The 14,555-nt window shown below is 41.8% G+C and overlaps 1 protein-coding gene across 2 annotated transcripts in view; it reads right to left on the bottom strand.

The window, feature by feature from the left end:
* Positions 1 to 14,555, bottom strand: part of LOC121898837 (LHFPL tetraspan subfamily member 6 protein) — a 49,740-nt gene that overhangs the window by 33,370 nt on the left and 1,815 nt on the right. The window contains exons 1-2 of one of the 2 annotated variants that reach the window (XM_042414292.1): positions 12,767 to 13,102; positions 11,328 to 11,845 (exon numbers count right to left, since the gene is read on the bottom strand). In XM_042414292.1, coding sequence (XP_042270226.1) covers positions 11,328 to 11,712 — 385 coding nt within the window. In that variant the 5' untranslated portion in view covers positions 11,713 to 11,845; positions 12,767 to 13,102. Of the gene's footprint in view, positions 1 to 11,327; positions 11,846 to 12,766; positions 13,103 to 14,555 lie in introns of those variants that run through there. The other variant, XM_042414293.1, reaches the window with a different exon arrangement.

Here is a 14,555-nt window from a genome sequence, read left to right as displayed (position 1 = left end):
AAGGACCAACACTGGAGTAGCACTATCAGGACGGTCATGATAGTGACACATTCACTAATGATCAAGTCTTAGCTGGCGGTGCAGGAGATAAGTAGATCTGAGTGATATCACTGGCAGCAGAGCAATACCGTTCAGCTCCCAAGGGCTTGGCTCCACATATGATCACTCTGTAATTACAAACCCTCCATTCTGCTTCACCTTTACAGGTGACACCCTTGTCTTTAGTCATCTGTTAAAAGCCCGCTGGTTTCCTTCCAATTTGCCCGTGTAATGATGCTCACATAGAGGCAGATTCAGACTACAACACTAGAGTGTAGAGACTGTAATAAGATTCATGCATTTCATAAAAAAATCAATACTTTTTTTTTCAGATGTTGGATACTAGAACAGCTCAGACACAGGCAGGAAAAAAAAAAATTTGATTCCATTTTCACTTTTGAATGGATTTAGATTACTTTGTCTTGCGACAATTTATTTAAAATAAAAGCCACAACACAAAGCAGACAAATGATGGTGGTCAGTGTTTGCATTATCTTTGGAGCTATTCACTGAAGATTGGTGTTTTCATTATGTTGGCGAGTCTATAAAGCCTGAGAATAACTCATATTTAATCATTTCGATTCATCCACACCATCTCCCGCTAGAGACATCAACTCATGAGCCAGCTAAAGCAAAAGCTGGAATATGTGATTAAAAAGCCCTGGGTTCAGTCATAGTATGGCTCTAAATCACACCAAGGAAAAACTTTCTGTAATATTTTGGCGTTACTGTAACTAGAGCCAGGTCACTGTTGCCATGGGGACCCATAGTAAGCAAGCCTATGGGCGAGGACCTGGATGTAGTTGGCTTGTCAGGCCTGGGAGAACAACACCGGGGGGGGCCTCAGACTAGTCCAGGCCCAGAATTAGTGCAGAGAGCAAAGTCACTCAGCTGGATCAAAGAGTACCTTTGTTCCCATGCTCCCTTTTGGAAAGAAGCAGAACTCTCAGCTCTCGCTTTTCATTTCAGTTTCAGTGATATTTTGTTTCTGTCTAACCACAAAGAGCATGTACAAGAAAATAAGGGAATACAGTAAAGAGAATATGTGACTAATGGTAATAAAGTGCATGAAAGTGGCGGATGAAGAGGCGGAGCGGGCATAAAGGGCAGATTGTCTTGCTAATGTTCTATGCTCTTATAACAGGTGAGGAAAGAGATAAGGTATCAGTGCCGATATCATTATCCCTACCTACTGTACAGCTATTTGTAAACTTCATCTGACCCGACTTGTCAAAGCAAGTTCCTTAGATTCAGACTCCTCTGCTTTTTTATTAGCAATTTATGTCTTACAACAACTGTTCTGCAGGGCATTTTATAATAACTTCCAAACCTCAGACAGCTCCTTACAGCTCTTCCACCAAACAGTTTTACACAACAATCCTATATATGGCAATCAGCTCTTGCTGATCTTCATAAACACATACAAATATGGGTAGAGCATGTCTTCTGTGCTGTTTATAGTCTCCTCGAGGTCTCTGTGAGATGAAGCTCACTTTGTGCATTCCAGAGACCTTGTGTTATGCTTTCACAGGGCTGCATTTTGGACGGAGTCTCTCAAAATACATCCGTCCACTCAGTCGCACAGTGAGCATCCCATCTCCGGGCCTCTTATTCCAGAGCACTTTCACAGCCTGTGTCTGCTGGCGAGATAGGGCAAATGTCTGACTTCAAGCTCTTTTTTGCTGAGTTTTGTTTATGTCTTGCTGTTGCCGCTGAATTTTTTTTTTTTCTTTCGGGTTCACAGGATGGTCAGTCAACAAGGAGCTGCTTAACTGTTGAGGCTTGACTATCTGCTCGTGGAGAGTAAAAATAGACTTTGGGAGATGAAGAGACTATCAGCAGAACGGTGGTGTTTTGTTTCTTGAATCTACAGGCAACTTGTAGCTTAACTTGTTTATCTTGAGCTACAGACCACTGACCGCTACAGGACTCTGGGGATTTCTCCAAATGTTGTGCTGACCCTCCCACTCTCCCCGTCTGTGCTTTAGCTCTGCAACCCCATGCTGCTGTGGAAACCAGATCCTATAATGGGAAGAGCCCACCCAACTGCTGCTGACCAGCTGGAATGAGAGTCTGGGAAGTAAAGCAAAGCTGGAATCACACTGCGTCGCCTTCCACCCAAACACTAAACCCTCCCCGGTCTCCGCAACTACAGCCATGGGCCACAAAATGGAGATTACTGTTCAGCTTGTGTCAGCCTTATAAAAACTGAAGCATGCACACTTTTTTTTTTTTTCCTGAGACATAATTTCATGCGGCACAATTACAAGGTTGTCAGTTTATGATAATGACGGAAGTGACATTTTGCTTATTACTATGCCAAGGTGCCTTTGATGGTGTGCAAGGCTTCAAAAAAAGCCCACAATGCACATTTGACTCTTTCAAATGAAGTGTTATTTGTATTGATCACTAAACACACAAACACTCATTCTCTCAAGGGTCTTGCCGCATCTAATTTATATAATGTGAATTCATAACGGAAAAATCCTTGCCACTGTTAGCATTCACAAACACACAAGCTAAATATAGATTTTGGCCCACTGCTGTAAAAGACAACAAGAGGAATGCTGTGAAAAGTACTCAATTCAAACACTTTCTCTTGTGCAACACATGCAAGCATGCCTCTCAAATAAAACTTGTAGCAGGGCTGAGAATGGAGAAGTCGGGGCTGGGTGGAGGGGTGGGGGGGTGGGGAGCAGGGGGCAACAGAATATATTTACCTCAAATTCCCAGCATTCCTTAAGGCAGACAGGAAAAGCAGGCCCTGGCCTCGGCACACGCGACATTAATACACTAAACCACTTCCAGACTCAAAGGAACGCAGTGAGATACAAGAACAAGAAACAGCTTTAATGCATGCTAATGTCACCAAGTCATTAACAGACTGTGGTGTCTCATGACAGACAAATGGATGTGCACAGGTGACGCCCGTCCTCCTCTGATCTGATCTTCAGCTGTCTTTTACGCCACCTTCACCTGCCCCTTCTGTCTAACAGCTTGGCTTCATGTGTCTGAGTGACCCACTGAGGGACAAGGTTTCTCTTCTCTTCCAGAGCTGCACACTGACCCTGATCTAATTCAGGGTATAATTAACTGTAGTGTTAAAGGCACAGCGCCTGTGAGACTGTAAAACAGGGCATGAATACTGAACAAACTACTTTATCCCACAGGACTCAAATCCATTCCATCCAATCCATACTTATTCATTTATTCAGCCGACTCATGGCCTCTGACTCCCTATGAGATGTATAACGGGTCAAACGTGGGCTTTCCATCTTCTTCATACCTAATTAGACATAACATGTGGTGACGTTCTGGAAAACAGTTTTTTTTTTACTCTTGTTTTCTCTTTGTGTTTCTGCTCAAAAAGTAGGGTTTACCTGCCACAGAAACAAGGACTCAAACAAGGCTCAAACCGCATGAAAAGGGGTTTATTCTTGTATTCCTACCTGTGAACTATTGCTTACTGTAAGTACAGGCTGGGGCAGCGACATCAGACATGCCCTCCACAATGTGTGTCACCGGTGATACAGAGAAGCGGAGCCTCCACCATCTGTTAAGCATCTGTCTACGCGGTGATTCATCCATTCACACATATACAATGCTTTAGGTGTCATTGGCAAAGACGTGATATGTCTTCACAATTACTTTTCTGTCTGCTTCTCCGTCTCTCTTAAACCAGAGGAGAATGTCCTGGGTAATAATCTTAGAAAACAAACAGTTTTCGAAGAAATTAGGTCCCAGGATTCTGGGGTGCGACTAACGATTACTTTCATTATCAATGACACTGTCAATTACGTTTTGAATTGATTAATTTCCCAGAGTCCAAAGTGATGTCTTCAAATTGTTTGTCCAACCAACTGTTCAAAGCTCAAATATATTCAATTTACTATGATATTAATAGCAGCAAATCCTCATATTTGAGAAGATGGAACCAGACAATGTTTGTCATTTTTGCTGGCTAGATTACTTCAATTACCAAAACCATCAACTAATCAATTCATTGACTAATATTTGGACTTGGCACCACCAAAATGGTCAGGCAAACTGTCAGACTTTCCTGCTCTCTCTTTTTTTTTTTGGCTACATTAATGCCAGACACGACTGCAGACACACCAGACACGTTTTCTGGAACAGTTCTGTTCCGAGTGACAAAAACAACCCGATATGCAGCACGCCTGCTACTATGGCAGTGAAAACAATGACTTAACAGAGGAACAGACTGAAATAACCCTTCTGTCTGTCCTTTGGTTCCCCAGACTTCCTGTTTGACAAAACTAAATCCCTGTTGATGCTGGGCTTTCCGCCCTGTTTCTCTCTGTTTCTGTCTCACTCTCTTTTTTTCTTCCGTTCTCTCTTTCTGTCTTTCTGGCTGAGTCCAGGTCCACTCTTCGGGTCACTGGGTGCTGGCCCAATCTATTCTTTTTCAGCTCGCATCAGACAGCAATGTGCACAGCCAGTAAGAGAAGGAGAAGGGGAGCGAGCGAAAGAGATGGAGAAGGAGAGGGGAAGGACACAGAGGGGTGGGTAGAAAGCAGAACTGGGGGAAAGGTGAAACAAGCCTGAAATAGAGAGTTAAAGACTGAGAGCACTGCAAATAATACTGTAGTAACCTGAAAGGAGAGGGGCAGAATAGGAGGTGTGAGTTCATCCTGAGAAAGAGTGAAGGGTGAAGGAGAAAGATAAACCAGAGTGTTGGAGAAAATAGACTGCCTATGGCACACAAGCTATGTTTCGCTGCTCTTTGACTCCAAACACCCTTGTGGTGGTGTTGGTGGGGGTTCGAGGGAACTGTATGATGAGCAAAAATAGCTGCCAGGCTGAATGAGCACATTACAGTGTTGCAAGAGTGGCCTGCACTTTAGGTGATCAATCAATCCAGCGGGAAAGACGTCCACTTTATAACCATCAGCGGCCGGAAACGTAAGCAATGAAGAGCAAGATAACGTTCTAAAAACCATTACACGAGGTTCTTGTCTGTAGTGAAATGGACTGGCTTTCTCCACTCAAACATATGGGCCAGTGCTATCTCATTAGTCTTACGCAATGCCTACATGGCAGATCGGACAGCGTAGTCCATCATCATCACATCAGACTGGCAGGCCTACAAGGAGGAAGGAATACAGATAGGTTTTTTGGAAGTAAAAGGATAACATGGTGCGTCGGGACATATTTACCCATCGCCCGGAAATGTCTTGTGATCCGACACCATTAAACAATGACTGTCAAGAAACACTGCTCCAGACAGAATACTCCCCCTGAAAGATGAGCTCTTCATCCCAGAGCCTTCCTCATATGGATGTGATTTAATTTTGTTGTACCTCTTGAAAATGAGTGCTGGTGGTGAGAGGGGAGTGGAAGCACACATTCTGGGACTGGGTGGGATCCAGCTGGCAAGAACTTACAAAGCCGACACAAGGACAAAGCTCCTAGCTGTGCTGGTATGGCTCTCAAACAGGACAACACACTCCTGTGCCAAATAGCCCTTGGCAACATTATGGAAGCCACAATGGCAGCCCCATCTGTAAATTATTTCCATGTCTTTAAATTTATCACTTTGACACACACTTTCAGCTACAGAGGTAGAGCAGACAGATGTGGTAAATTGAATTTCATCTGGCATGAACAACACATGACCGAGATATTGTATTTCAAGTTGGCTGCTACAGGTTATATCTGGGGAAATAACAGCAAGTGGTACGCTTAAAACAGAGGCAATCTTGATTGAAATAAACCTATAGTTGAACGTATTTCATGTGTGTATTCTCTCTGTGGCTTCATATTGTTCATTTACTGACATTCCACACTAGTGTGGGCAAACAACATGTTGGCAGAGAGTTGTAAACAGCCAATCAACCAGAAAACGAAATGGAGAAGCTGTCCCAGAAGGCAACACAGCCAATTATTTGATATTTCAGATCAACTGCGGCTTGAGCGGAGGCTGTTGTGGGAAGTATTCAACCAGCTCAGCCAACAAGCCTGTGCACACTGCGGAGGCTGGAACCAGTGCATCGCATTGTTTCCCCTCACAAGCGTGTCCTTTTGTTAAGAAAGAAACAGTTAAGTCTAATTTTAGGACTTTCTTGTTCTACTCACTTTTCTCATTTCACCTATTCTACTAAAACCAAAAGCTTTGCAACTGGTCAAAAGATAAATGTTTGTCAAATTAATTACAAGTTTGTCATGTCATTCTGAAAAAATCTCACACGGGAGCTTCAGAAAGTAGAAATGCCGGCGAAAACCCACATTTTTCTGATCTCATTTCATCAAAGAACTGTCAGAACCCAGGGGTAATATTTAATGTAATAGACATTAAATGTCTCTAATCAATAATAAATGCTCTTAGCCTGTCCCACAGTCATGGCAATGAATTTTCCTCCAAAAAACTGCAAAGAGATCTCGGTGCCTCTCCCAAGAATGACAGACAAAATTAGAATCTATAGATTCCCTGCTGACCACAACCTTCCCATATGGCAGTGAAATATGCTGCGTTGAGCTGTTTCAAACTTTTTTTTTTTTTTAACATCCCTTGGGGAAGCTATACCTCACAGGTCCACAGCTCCTCCTGAACGGTTTGTTTCCTACATACCATCCCAACAAACTCATTGAAAAAGGCCAAGTACAGCCAGTCATCATATTGTTATTTCACCTTCAGTTTCAAGGATACAGCAGTTCAACACATTCTCAATAAAATACACCCTATATCTATATCATTTTTATCAAGAGTTAAAATAATTTCAATCCAGCTGACATTCTCCGCAGGTCAGGACGATATTTTAAAAGATATTTCAGGCATGTTTTGGAACAATACTTTATCGCTGCCTCTCCTAATATGATTAGTGGTGTTATGTTAGCTTCAAATGCTGCAAATCAAGCTGTGGGACCTTTGTTTTTTTGGATCACACCAGTTATATTTGATTGGTTGTCTTCAAAGGGTAATTGGCTATAGCTGACATTAACATACATTGGGTGGACATTTACTATTAATGTTAAAAAGAGTTCAAAATCAGCAAACTTCACAACCTACTATTCTCTGTTCTTTGGCCTAAACAATGCTGTGTTGGGTTTGATTATTCAAAAACAACCCCCTGGCTTGAAATATTTCAGCTTTCATTCTACAGTAAAGAGGTATTTCTGAAATTCAGATGCTCTTTTGTTGATGCTATACTGTAGAAACACATCCCATTGTCTCTTCTTATTTAGCAAACAACAGCACTAATTAGTCCTTTGTTATCTTTGGAAATGGAGCGCCAAGGATTGTATCAGGTGTGAGAAAAATTAGATCACACTACTCTGGTTTTGTTTTGCGGCCAGTGTTTGAATTATTTTGAGATTTTCGTTTAAACTATAGCTGGGCTTGGAAGCTGGCTACACCACAAGCCTATTAATCCCTTAAAGCCAGTCGCACACTCCATGAATTAGACTGTCTCAGACGAGTTTTTGAGATCTGAGACAAAATCTTGATGTCGGAGCCAAGTCAGAGCACAGCGCCATCGTGGAAATCTGTTTGGTGTGATCGGGTCAGAGAGGCAGTCTGAGCCAGGGATTGAGCCGTTTCAGACATCTGCAGATTTCAAACATATTTGAAGTTTTTCACTGCAGATTCTGCAGCGCTTTGTAGTGTTCGAGTAAGATATAAGGCCGATTAAGAGAACAATAAGCAGCAAAGCCAATGAAAGAAAATCAAGTAAAAAAAGAAAGTAGTAGTGAAGTCTTACTTCAACAAAAAAATACATGTAACAAGGATATTTAACAATGCACATTCTAGGTATAGCTATTTTAACAGGCCTTTATAATTTACCTCTGGCTCTCTGCAGCACAACCCTGCATTTCCCAACCACTCTCTTTTCCAAATCTGGCTGTATTTGTCTCTTTTTCAGCATAAGTTCAGACAAACTCCTTTGATCTGGCCTTCTTTCTCAAACTCCACCAGCACCACAGGCATGTGATGTGGTCACATTTTAATTTCCATTAAAAAAAAAAACAAAACAGAAATATTGAAAGGAGCATATCAGTGTGAAAAAAAAGCCCATTAGAAACTGACTCGGTGAGGCCCCTGGATCCCATTGCTATCCCTAACATTTAATTGGTGCAGACCAGTCATCCCATCACAGGGCCCGTCAAACTGTCACTCATCATGAGGCAATCAAAGAGCAAACTGTCAAAACAAGACTACTTGTCAGGTGCAGAGAGGAAAGAGAAAAAAAAAATAAAAGAGGACATAAAAGCATATATTAACAGCAGCTTATCATGCCATGGGGGAAATATAGCATATGTAAAAATGTACATAAGAGTTCTTAAATCATGACTGTCGAAAACAAATGTTAAATAGCTTTCTTCCTGCTGTGTGCAGCTCTGCTTGGGGTACCCGAAAAGACAAGGCAAGGCTTTGCAAGGGGGGGGGGGGGGGGGGGGAATCAAAATCCCTAACAACCAAATCCAAGTCAAGAATCTTTTAAAGTCTGAACCTCCCGTCTGTGCCACAGTCGTTTAGAGTCTGCACCGCTGCATAACTAAACTACAGCAGAGGCAGTTGTTTAATGTAAGCAGCACAGAGATCTCAAGTCTTTGATTTATGAGCCAGAACAGTCTCATACTCTCATACTCACACTCTAGCTTTCTGGCCTGTAGAGGAAATCTGGGCCTTTGCCATTGGCAATTAACCAGCTCTGGAACAACTTGCCCACAGCGAACTGGGGAAAAAAACATCATTATAAGAGGAAAACAACAACACTAGCAACAATAATAGTTATCGTTAAAATTATTCTTTGTCAGCTAATGAGATAAACTGCTGATAAATCCTTTCAGTTTTAATCTATTTCATGGGATTGAGATAAATTGCAGGGAGATATAAACTGGATATTTTACTTGTGGCAGCCCAGAGGCCCCGGACGCTCTGGTAAGACACTCTTCATTAGTGGATAACAAAAGCAGCAGAGGAAACACAAAAGGAGGATGACACCGGCATCAGACGAAGAACCGTGAAGCTCCTTTGCATTTGGTGAATTCACATGCGATGCCTCACCGACTGTACGCCTCATTTACTCCCGCTCCCCGTTCCCGCTAATTGCTGAGATCAGATCATACGTATCTCTCAGCACACATTTCGGGTTTTCTCCCTGTGGATCTCTATTTCTCGGTGAGGTTCTCGGTTAATAAGTGAAAGCAGAATGATTCAATCATCAGGTATGCTGTCTTCTCTCTCTCTCTCTCAACTTCCATGCCTGCCTCGACATTGCTACACTCTTTGTAAGTGGTAGAAGACAATACGGGGAGCAGCCCACTAAGCTTCCCAATCGTGTCACTTCCAATTAGCCCTTCTGAGACATCTCTGCCCTTTGCTTCACTAGCGTTCAAGTTTAAAAAGATCTGAACGGTGCCCCTTGTATTGTACTGCGCCTTACTTTGCTTTCCCTCCATCTGAATTCAAGCGTATCTGGATTTGTGACTCTACGAAAGAGAGAAATCGTAAGAAAGACAGACAGAGATTTTTTAATCCTATAACCAAAAATAGCAGCTTGCTATAATGCTATATGTATGGGGTTGCTGTGAGCTTAAAAGGAGCTCTCCTTACATAAAAGTGCACATTTCTGAATAAACCAGCAAGCCTTCACCTTAATCATCCTCCATATTATACATCATTAATACTGATGTTTCTAAGTAGCTAAGCCTTTTAGAACTAGGACATGGTGCGTTGTGGTGGTCCTCTGAAGATTTATCCTTCCGAAAAACCTGGCAGCTCTGTCAAATCTGCCTGCAACCTGCTTTTCTGTCACATCACTTTTTAAAGCAAAACTGAAGTGGTGGGGATTGTAAATAGCAGAGTGGTGAGCCACAGTATGTGAGCAAACGTTTTGGAGTTAATGAGAGGGCTCAAGCACCGCAGCTTCTTAAACTAGGGCAGAAAAACTTGCAGCTTCCATGGAAGACTTCCCTCAGACCTCACATCCCGGGAGAATACATGTGCAAAACCAACAGTACACACAAACAAAAGCCGGTGCCGTGCAGAGCCGTGTCCATTTACCGTAATGAAACAAACAAACAAAAAAAAAAGGCGCTTTCACGGCCGGAGCTTAAACCCGGACGGGACTCTATTTTTTGCAAAGACAAACGTGCAGAGAGAAAGGGCGTGGGTTTCTTTTCAACTTGAAGGGGCGCACTCTGGATCAAACCCAGAGCAGAAAATCACACTGACATATTTTGGGCATGCTTCTGGCCTAAATGAACCTCAATTTTCCATCATTTCATCTGTTTACCTAAAAACAAAAGGCATAAATTTATGCCAGAAGTCTGCAGCACATAAGAGAGAGAGAGGGAGGGAGTAAGGAAAATGATTGGTCAGAGTAAGATACAGAAAGGTATTATGAAACTCAGCTCTACCATGATGGTTTTTCTTTATTAATTTATACGTTCTACAATATTTACAAAATGTGAGCCCAATCCAAGTGTTCTTAAATGAGAAGGGCTCTGTTTTTTTAAATATTTGACCAATGAATTTCACAAAATGTGTACAAAAAACGAATTATCACAATATTCTATAAAATGTGAATCTATTGCAGAACCGCTACCTGCATTTTTCATCAAAATCTACACCTTTGCAGCCAACAAACTGCAGGGAGGTTCATGTGACATCTACTACTCTGGAGAGTATTATGGAGAATTTTCAAACATTCTTCAAATATTCCAAAAAAAAAGTTCAAGACAGCAATGTGTAGAAGAAGTTTTAAACTGCAGTTATGAAAAATGTAAACCGATCCACCATCATAAAGTGAGTAACGTGACCAACATCTCACTGGGAGACTATTCATTTCCTGTGGGGCCGAGTATCTGAGGAAACAACAGCTTTTCTGGCCCAACAGTGGGTTTGTTGGCCAAGAAAAGTTGGCCAGAGGTAAAATTTTCATGGTTAACAAGATTTCTATGCCTCCTTGTTTCCTTACTAATGTGATTTTGTTTCATGAACAAAAGTTCTGTTGGGCAAGTGCAAATCAAATTTGATGAGAAGGTAATTACAGCCATTAAACCCCCCTCACTTCTCTATAAACACCTATAACTTTATAGTCATAGAGAAGGTGTAGTTTTCCCCCTTGTGTTTCAGTGCAAAACAAAGCATTGAAAAATATGCAACGTGACTCTTCAAAACATGATCTTCATATGCATTCAGAGCTTCTGTGCTGCACACAGTTGGTCAGAACAGAGCGACTCTCTGACCACACTGTGAACGCAGGGTCAGTGTTGGTTACAGGCACACGCGCACACACACACACACCTCAGAAACATAAACTTACCACCAACAAACTGGATGCCTCCAGCCACACGGCCGATTGTACGTGAGATGAGGTCAGAGATGCAGCAGCCCATGAGTGCTGTGAGCGCCACCAGAAGGAGGAGGCCACATCCCACGCCCGTCACTACTGTGCAGATCCTCCACTCCAGACTCGGGATGCCGTGGAACGAGGCGTAGCGCCCACACTGCTCCAGCATCACTGTGGCCTGCCTCTCCTCATCCCGCACCGGATAGGAGCAGCGTCGAAACGTGCCAAAGGACACTGGCTTGTCCATCTGTGTCCCCAGCAGCCAGTAGGGCATGAAGAAGCCAACACAGGAGGCAGCAGCACAGAGCAGGGACAGCATGGCCCAGATAACACCCGTACATGTCAGACTAGACGCCATGGTAAACAGTCTGCGAACAGTTCACACAGTCACTGAACTAACAGCAGTTATATGAGCAGTCGCAGTGTTGTGGGAAGCCTTGCAGTGAGCATTTAACACTAGCAGTCTTCACCTTCTCAGTGACTCCAGGTCCCTGTCAGGAGAAAGAGAAACAACCAGATTTAGCAATGACAGAAAGATCATTTATGATTACAAGTTTTTGGCTTTTGGAGTGACATAAGGAAATAACAGATTGATTGATTACTCATTAACAGACCTACAATAATAATACAGTCAAGAATGACTTCATGAGGTTTTGTGACTCATTGTTGATTAGTTAGATCCGGTTTTCTGTAAAGTCCTTTGTGGCTTAAAATGAAGCCAGTAAGTAGAGTAAATACAACTGACCTGATTTAATAGAATAGACACAGTTATCCAATATAAATCCAATACAATAATGATTTAATTCACAGAATATTGAACACAAGCCAATAATTCATCAACTGAATAGTTTCATAAGCTGCTTATTACCCATCTTACTTAGGCATGGTTCTTTAAGGTTTTTTCTATTTATTACCCAGTGGAAATGATAAGAAGTAACAAAAAAATCTTAGCTAGTGTTTCACCACATTCAGCATCTTTAGGACACAGATCAATATGCATATTAACATCCCAACAGCTTGTTATTGGAACAACAGGAAATATTGGGTATAGCTGCTGACAATGTAGCCTAGATTTATACAGAAAGCAACGGAAACCATTGTAATCATAATAAACTTTAAAATGATATTATACACACAGCCCTGCAAAAAAACAAAAAAACAATACAGTATTTAATATATTATGGGAGTACTTTATGATGCTATACAAATATCTATTAATTACTATGAAGCCAATGGAAATTGGAGATTTAGTTAACCAAACATAAAAGTCCCTGCAGGAACAGAAAGTGATTTTTCGCTAGGGGTGACCTCAAGGAACCTGCTGTGTTATCGCAGTGCTTACACTGTCGGAATGTGAATAATGAAAAGAAAGGCAAAGAAAGGGAAAGAGGAGAAAGAAGAAGAACGCTTACATATTGGGAGACCTCTGGAATACGGTGCGCTCGGTGTACACTGAGAGGTTATTTCCATCTGCGGACTCCAGCTGTGCGGGGTCTCAAAGCAAACTTTTCTTCAGTCGAGGAAACGGGGAAAGAAATGCGTTCGAGCTAAGAATGTAAATCCAAAAGTAACTGCAGGATCCGTTCACAAATCACTTTCTCCTCATCAATACATTTTAACCGAGACGATGATCAATTATTCACTCCTGTGCGGTGCAGAAGAAACGTGCGGCGCTGACTGACTGCTCTCCTGTTTCAACATTCCTGCTCTAAGAGAGAGAGAGAGAGAGAGAGAGACGTGGAGAGAGAGAGAGAGAGAGAGAGAGAGAGAGAGAGAGAGAGAGAGAGAGAGAGAGAGAGAGAGAGAGAGAGAGCAAAAGAGAAAGAGAGAGCGAAAGAGAGAGGGGCGGGGAGGGGGGCGAGTCACTGAAACACTCTCGGTAGGTGACCATCAATCACACAAATCCCCACCCAGGGGCTGGACTCACCGCTACTATCATTCCCTACATGCTTCTGGTGCGTTCATGGATACCTCGTAAACTCCTATAGCTACGTTTGGAAATAATAGTCATGATTCATGCAGCCTTAATGTTGTGTTGCTTTAGCCAAAAGTGATCAAAGTATTGGTAATGTATTAGTGTTAGTACGCATGGCATAAATATTAGTAGCCATATCTAAATCCCTTAATTGAGAAAATGTAATGTCAACATATTTTATAGATAGATAGATAGATAGATAGATAGATAGATAGATAGATAGATAGATTTTTGTGTTACAGCAGCAGGTTATCCATATGAAAATACTTAAATATACATATTAATACTAGAAGAGAGAAATATATATCTATAGAAAAATAAACACAACAAATAACAATAAAATAAAATAGCTCAGAACAAGAATATGAGAAAAAACTTAAGCGTAGACTATAAATATAATAAACTGTAAAATATAAACATGCTATATACATTTGACAAGTGTGCAAAGTTGTTGAAGTTTTAAAAATGCAATGAGGTGGAGCAGGAGTATAAAAATGTGCAAATTCACAATGAGCAAAGTTATTGAGGGAGCAAAACAGAGTAGAAATTGGTTGAGACAGAAACTATAAAGCTGAGAGTTCTCTCTGAGGTGTTATAGAGAGTTATTGCTCTGGGAAGGAAAGATTTCCTTTGTCGGTCCTTGTGACCGTGAAACTGAACTAGTCTGTCAGAGAAAGTGCTCCGCTGTCTGTAGCCAGTAGGTGGTGGAGAGGGTGGTCAGGATTATCCATAATGGATCACAGTTTGTTCAGTTGTCCTCCTCTCCACCACAACTTCAAAGGTGTCTGGTATGCAGCCAATTACGGAGCCGGCTTTCTTAATGAGTTTATTAAGTCTGTCGGTGTTGCCGGCTCCAATGCTGCAGCAAAGTACAGTGCACTGGACACAACAAAGTGGTAGAGGATGTCCAACATCTTGCTGCACATGTTCAAGGATCTCAGCTTCCTCAGTCTTCTCAAACCCTTCTTATTATCTTCTTAATTAGCCTCAATGTTGGTCTTAATTCAGTCTGTTGTCAATGTGAACACCCAGGTTCTTGTAGTCCTCCATATATCACACCTTACTAGTCAGTAGGTTGACTGAAATTCAAATGGATGACTTTTTAATTTCATATCATTTTGAAATACAGGAAAGACTTTTAGAGATCAGGTCATGGCTTATAGGACTATAGTGCATGGTGACAGGATACTAATGAGTTTACTGTAGCTATCAACTGCAATGGTTCC

This window comes from Thunnus maccoyii, chromosome 6, assembly GCF_910596095.1.
Source record: "Thunnus maccoyii chromosome 6, fThuMac1.1, whole genome shotgun sequence".
Classification (NCBI taxonomy): Eukaryota; Metazoa; Chordata; class Actinopteri; order Scombriformes; family Scombridae; genus Thunnus; species Thunnus maccoyii.
This window is presented reverse-complemented; position numbering and strand designations above follow the sequence as displayed.